The sequence below is a fragment of the Apteryx rowi genome, unplaced genomic scaffold (genome assembly GCF_003343035.1).
Source record: "Apteryx rowi isolate R43461 unplaced genomic scaffold, aptRow1 scaffold_1113, whole genome shotgun sequence".
NCBI lineage: Eukaryota > Metazoa > Chordata > Aves > Apterygiformes > Apterygidae > Apteryx > Apteryx rowi.
The window spans coordinates 67,935-74,583 of record NW_020447324.1 but is presented as its reverse complement, the minus strand read 5'-3'; the positions used below and the strand labels follow the sequence as shown (position 1 = coordinate 74,583).

Here is a 6,649-nt window from a genome sequence, read left to right as displayed (position 1 = left end):
CATAGGAGAGACATGGGGCTGGAGGGGGGGATATGGGGAGCTTTGGGGGGAGCTGGGGAGCTGTGGGGGGCAGGGGTTGGGGGCTGGGGTCTCCCTGTGGGGCAGCGGGTGCCCCCCGGCCCAGGGTGGGGGGGCACCGATGGCCCCTTCCGCCAGGGTTGGATCTCAACGCGGCGCTGGGCGACCTCGTCATCTACAACTTCACCACCAACCTCTGGGCCCGGCTGGAGCTGAGCCCYGCGCCGGTGCGTACGTGTGGCCGGGACCCCTGGGGGCCCCCCCCAAACAAGCCCCCCCAGAAAGAGGCTTCTCCTGCCCTTGCTGCCTGTCTTCCCTGGTGCATCTTCAGGAAGGTTTCCCTTCCCCTAGGAATCGCTTTCCCTGCGGTTACCCCCAGAAACACCCCCTTGTCCTGCAACTGCTCCCTTCTTTCCCACTGCCCCCTGGAAACAGCCCCTTTGCCTATGATTATGCCCCCACGACTACCCCTTTCCCTGCAATTGTTCCTCTTTCTCCCAAATATCCCCTGAAAACATCTCCTTTCCCTGCAATTACAGCCCCACAAATACCCTTTTTCCTGCAATTATTCCTCTTTGTCCCAAATACCCCCTGGAAACAGCCCCTTTTCCTGCAACGACACCCCCGGGTATACCATTTGCATTGCAAGTCTCTCTCTCCCCAGAAACACCCCTGGAAACACCTTTTGCTGCGGGAATACTCTCCCCGCAGAAATGCTTCCGTTCCCCGCGGTTCCTCCACGCCCCRCATTAAGCCTCTGTCCTGCAAAGATGCTTTTTCCTTTGCGACAGTGCTTTTTTCTCAAGGCATTCCCTGGAAATTCCCGCGCCCCGTGTAGCCGCCCAGGCCAGGGATCCCCCCCCTCCCCTTTCCCCACTGCTGCTTCGCAGGCCCCCCCAGCCCCCGCAGCGGCACTGACGCCTCCCCGCAGGCGCCGCGGCACTCGCACGTGGCCGTGCGCTGGCGCGACGCCCTGGTGCTCAGCGGTGGCGAGCTGGCCGACRGGGCGCTGGCCCGCGACGTCTGGCTCTTCGCCCCCCGCCTGGGGCACTGGCAGGAGCTGCAGCCCCCCAACGGCACCGGCGCCGGGGCCCGGCCCCCCGGGCTGGCCGCCCACGCTGCCGCCGTCGTCGACGACTGGCTCTACGTCTTCGGAGGTGGGTGGCGGGGCGGGACGCCGGGGCCCCTCCCGGCTATGGGGGTCTATGGGGTGGGCGAGTGCCTGGCTATGGGGGTCCCAGATGCTGGGGCCCCTCCCGGCCAAGGGGGTCCATGGGGTGGGCGGGCTCTTGGCTATGGGGGTCCTGGACACCTGGGTCCCTCCTGGCCCCAGGGGTCTATGGGGTGGATGGGCTCCTGGCTACAGGGGGTCCCGGATGCCGGGGCCCCTCCTGGCCATGGGGGTCCATAGGGTGGGCGGGTGCCTGGCTATGGGGGGTCCCAGATGCCTGGGTCCCTCCTGGCCAAGGGGGCCTATGGGGTGGGTGAGTGCCTGGCTATGGGGATCCCAGACGCCTGGGTCCTACTGGCCCTGGTGGGAGGCAGGTGCCCGGCTATGGGGGTCCCAGACGCTGGGGTCCCTCCCGCTGAGCCCCTCTGCCTGCAGGCCGCACGGCGGAGGACGTCTTCTCCTCGCAGCTCTTCCGCTTCGACCTGGAGACGTGGCAGTGGGAGGTGGTGGTGCCCTGGGGGGGGAAGCCCCCCACGGCYGCCGGCCACTCCATGGTCTTTCACGCCCCATCCCGCACCCTCGTGGTCTACGGGGGGCACCGGCCCTCCACGGCGCGGTATGGGGCTTGGGGGGAGACCCAAGGGACCTGGGGGGGCTGTGGGGACCTTGGGGGGATCTTTGGCCATGGGGTGGCCCCATGGGGACACTTGGGGACCCTGGGGGGTCTGTGGTCATGGGGTGGCCCCAAGGGATCCTCGGGAGGTTGTGGAAACCTTGGGGAGGTCTGTGGCCATGGGTTGACCCCATGGGGACACTAGGGGACCATGGGGACCATGGGGTGGCCCCAAGGGACCCTTGGGAGGTTGTGGAGACCCTGGAGGGGGGTTGTGGCCATGGGGTGGCCCCATGGGGACCCTGGGAGGGTCTGTGGCCATGGGAGGACCCTGTGTGTGGTGGGGTGCCCCAGGGGGATGTCCCTGTCCCACATACAGCCCCATCCCCATGTCTGGGGTGTCCCTGCTCCACATCCCGTCCCCGTGTCCCATCTCCGTGTCCCATCCCCATTGCCGTGTCCCATCCCGTCCCCATCCCCTCCCTGCACCCCCGTGTCCAGCACATCCCCACGTCCCGTCCCCCCATCTAGCGCATCCCCTGCCCGCACCCAGCGCCTGCTGTCTCCCCTCGCCTCAGGTTCAGCATGCGGGTGAACACCACCGACCTCTTCCACGTGGACCTGCGCCACTGGACCACGCTGCGGGCCCGGGATGCCGCACGGGGCCCCCGGGAGCGCGCCTTCCACAGCGCCACCGTCATCGGGGATTACATGGTGGTCTATGGTGAGCGGGGACCCACAGGGACCCCCCGGGGGCCCCCAACCACCCTGGGGACCCACCACCACCCCGGAGATCCCCAGGGAACTGCTGCCCTCTGTCATCGGGGACTACATGGTCGTCTGCGGTGACTGGGGACTTCTGGGGGCCCCCAATTACCCTGGGGACCCCCAACCACCCCAGAGACCCCCAGGGACCTGCTGCCCCCCACCAATGGGGCTGTGTGGTGGTCTACGGTGAGTGGGGACCCATAGGAACCCCCAGAGACCCCCTAGGTACCCCCTGGCACCCCAGAGACTCCCAGGGACCTGCTGCCCCCCACCACAGGGGCTTCATGGTCAAGTCTGGGAACCCTCGAGACCCCTGGGACCCCCTGCGCCATCCCGGTGGTGCAAGGTGAATGGGGGCCCCCCTGTCCCACGGCGAGGTGGGGGGGGGCTGACCCTCAGCTCGGTCCCGCAGGGGGGAACGTGCACATCCACTACCACGAGGAGAAGTGCTACGAGGACGAGATCTTCTTCTACCACCTTGGCTGCCACCAGTGGGTGCCCAGTGCCGAGCTGGCCCACGGGCTGCCCCACGGTGAGGGGGAGGGGGCATGGGGCTGCCCCACGGTGGGGGGCACGGCCAGGAGGGTTGGCGGCTGGGGGGCCAGAGCAGGGGACCAGGGCCCTACCCGGGGGTCCTCGGCAGGTGCATCAGACCCACGGCAGGTCTGGCGCGGCCCCCTGAGAGCGGGGGGCCGCGGCACTGACGTGCACCCCCAGAGCGGGGGTCCCGGGTGTCCCCGGGGCAGGGCCGCTACGCCCACGTGGCGGCAGTGCTGCGGGGCAGCGTGCTGCTGGTGGCCGGCGGCTTCAGCGGGGCCCCCCGCGCCGACCTCCTTGCCTACAAGGTGCCGGCCTTCGTCTTCCAGGTGCCGGCCCAGAACGTGAGTGTCCCCCCGGCCTGCCCCGGCCCCGCTGCTGCCCCCCCCCGGGGTCCCCAGCCTGCCCGGGGGTCCCTGATCCCATCTGTGGGGTTCCCAGTCTACCTGGGTGTCCCAGCTGCCATCTATGGGGTCCCTGCTCCCATCCGTGGGGTCTCCAGCCCACCCAGGGATTCCTGATCCCATCCATGGGGTCCCTGCTCCCATCTATGGGGACTCTGATCCCATCCGTGGGGTCTCCAGCCCACCTGGGGGTCCCTGCTCCCATCCATGAGGATCCTGGTCTCATCCATGGGGTCCCAGCTCCCATCCATGGAGTTCCCAACCCACCCAGGGGTCCCAGCTCCTGTCCATGAGGTCCTCAGCCCACCTGGGGGTCCCTGCTCATATCCATGGGGTCCCCAGGGTCCCCAGACCACCCCAAGAACCCCCACCTCCCATTCATGGGGTCCATAGGGTCCCCAGTCCACCTGGGGGTCCCTGCTCCCATCTTTGGGGTCCCCAGACCCCACAGCCCACCTCGAGGACCCCCAGCACCCCATCCATGGGGTCTCCGGAGCCCCCAGTCCCTTCTGCCCTTCGCCATGGGGTTCCCCGGTCCCCTGCCCCCCTACGCTATGGGGTCCTGGGGGCCCCTCGATCCACCTGCCCCATGCCGTGGGGTCCCCGGCCCCCCGCGGAGCCGGGGGTCTCCGTCCTTGCTGTTCCCCCCCCAGTACCACCTCGACTACTGCTCGCTGTACACCGAGAAGGGCACCTGCACCAAGGACCCGCAGTGCGCCTGGTGCCTGGGGGGCTGCCAGAGCCCCGCGCCCCACAGCAACGTGAGCGCCCCGCTGCTGGGGGGGCCGCGGGGCCGGCAGTCTGGGGGGAGACAGCAATGTGGGGGGGGACCCCGGGCAGCATGGGGGGGAGATTGCAGCGTGGGGGGGGGTCCCAGGGCCCCCTGAGGGGAGATTGCAGCGTGGGGGGAGATGGCAATATGGGGGGGACCCTGGGCACCAGGGGCCCGGATGCCAGGGTCCCCCAGGAGGGACAGGATGCCTGGGTTCCCCATGGGGGGCAGGATGGGGGCCAGGACACCTGGGTTCCCCTGGGGGGACTTGGATGCCTGGGTTCCTCATGGGGGGGCCTGGACGCCTGGGCTCTCGGAGAGGTCCGGGGCCGGGGTTGGGGGGCTGCAGGGGCCCCGCTGACCCGCTGTCCCCCCCACCCCCAGTGCCCCAGCAGCGGCTGCCTGGGCCTGGCCCGTCTCCTGGTGGACTGCGAGTCGTGCCTGGCCTTCGGGGGGGGAGTGGCGCCGGGCCCCCCCCGCGCCCCCGGCCCCTTCGGCTGGTGCGTGCAGAACGACACCTGCATGCCCGTGGCCGGTGAGTGCAGGGATGGGGCGCTGCCGGGGGGGGACATACTGGGGGGGGAGCCACTCACCACCCCCCCCGCTGCCCCCCCCAGAACAGAGCCGCTGCCGCGTGGGGCAGATCTCGGGCACCTACGGGTGGTGGGGGCCGCGGCCCGTCTTCCTCACCGCGCTGGAGCACTGCCGCACCGCCAACTTCCTGCCCGGCCTCCACCTCGTCACCTACCAGCAGCCCCGCAACGACTCCCAGCCCGACAAGGTGGGCGCCAGCGGGGGGGCGCTGTGGAGGGGGGGGCTCTGGGGGCCCCTGGGTGCCATGGGAGGGCCCTAGGCACCTGGGGGGAGGTTGCAGTGTCGGGGGTCCTAGGGCAGCGTTGGGGAAGATTGCAGCATGGGGGGGGTCTCAGGGTGTCACAGGGGGAGACTGCAGCGTGGGGGGGGCCCCAGGCAGCGTGGGGGGGGCCCCAGGCAGCTGGGGGGAGGTTGCAGAGTGGAGGTTGCAGCGTGGAGGTTGCAGCATGGACCCAGAGCACCATGGGGGGATATTGCAGCGTGGGGGGGTCCCAGGGCGCCGTGGGGGGAGATTGCAGCGTGGGGGGGTCCTAGGGCACCGCAGGCTGTGGGGGGGGGGGCAGCTCGCAGCGCCGTGGGGCGGGTGCCGTGGAGCAGGCGCCCACAGTAGCTGTGCCCACGCTGGCACAGGTGTCCATCGTGCGCAGCACCACCATCACGCTGAGCCCCAGCGCGGAGACCGACGTCTCCCTCGTCTACCGCGGCTTCATCTACCCGCTGCTGGGGCCCCCCCCAGCCCCCGGCCCCGGCCCCAGCGTCTGGGCCCGCATCCAGCGCCTCTACGTCGTCGCCCGCCTCGGCCGCCACCCCAACTCCCCCGAGCTGGTACGGGGCTGCGGGGGTCCCCGGGGGGTTTGGAGGGGGTCCTGGGGGGGTTGGGGGGTCCCCAGGGGGTTTTGGGAGGGTCCTCAGGGGGTTTTGGGGTCCCCTGACCCCTGTGAGCAGGAGGAGGTGGGGTGCTGGGTCATGCCAGGGGTCTTGTTGGGGTTTGGGCGGTTCCCAGGGAGTTTTGGGGTCCCCTAAATCCTGTGTGCAGGAGGAGGTGGGGTGCTGGGACATACCCAGGGTCTTGGTGGGGTTTGGGGGGTCCCCAGGGGATTTGGGGGGCCTCCAGGAGGTTTGGGGCACCCTGATGGCTGCGCACAGGAGGAGGTGGGGCGCTGGGCTGCGTGGGGGTCCCAGCGGGGTTTGGGGGGTCCCCAGGGGGTTTGGGGCACCCTGACAGATGTGCACAGGAGGAGATGGGGTGCTGGGCCATGCCGGGGGGTTCCAGGGGTGTTTGAGGGGTCCCCAGGGGATTTGGAGGGAGTCTTGGTGGGGTTTGGGGGCCCCCAGGGGTTTTGGGGCTCCCTGACCCCTGTGCGCAGGAGGAGGTGGGGCGCTGGGCTGTGCGGGGGAGTCTCGGTGGGGTTTGGGGGGTCCCCAGGGGTTTTGGGGTGCCCTGACAGCTGCGCACAGGAGGAGGTGGGGCGCTGGGCCGTGCAGCAGGAGCGGGAGACGCGGCCCCTGCAGCGCCCGCGCCCCGAGCGGCTCTTCGCGGCCCCCGAGCGGGGCAACAAGTACGCGGTGCAGGTGGAGGGGCACTTCAACAGCTCGGGCAGTGGGCAGAGCAGCGAGCTCACCCTCGTCTGGGACCGCACCGGCGTGCCGGGGGGCAGCGTGAGTGGGGCCCGCCGCCGCGGGGCTCCGCGCGAGCCCACTTGGGCCAGGGGGCTCAGTGGGGTGCAGAGTTGGGGTACAGAGTCTCTGTGGGGTGCAGGGCTGGGGCAGGG

General features: G+C 70.3%; 1 protein-coding gene across 1 annotated transcript in view; it reads left to right on the top strand.

The window, feature by feature from the left end:
* MEGF8 (multiple EGF like domains 8) overlaps positions 1-6,649 on the top strand; it is a 28,999-nt gene that overhangs the window by 2,930 nt on the left and 19,420 nt on the right. The window contains 11 exon segments of the mRNA XM_026077360.1: positions 157-245; positions 950-1,175; positions 1,625-1,805; positions 2,381-2,526; positions 2,983-3,102; positions 3,288-3,451; positions 4,165-4,272; positions 4,668-4,818; positions 4,901-5,064; positions 5,508-5,702; positions 6,336-6,540. Coding sequence (XP_025933145.1) covers positions 157-245; positions 950-1,175; positions 1,625-1,805; positions 2,381-2,526; positions 2,983-3,102; positions 3,288-3,451; positions 4,165-4,272; positions 4,668-4,818; positions 4,901-5,064; positions 5,508-5,702; positions 6,336-6,540 — 1,749 coding nt within the window.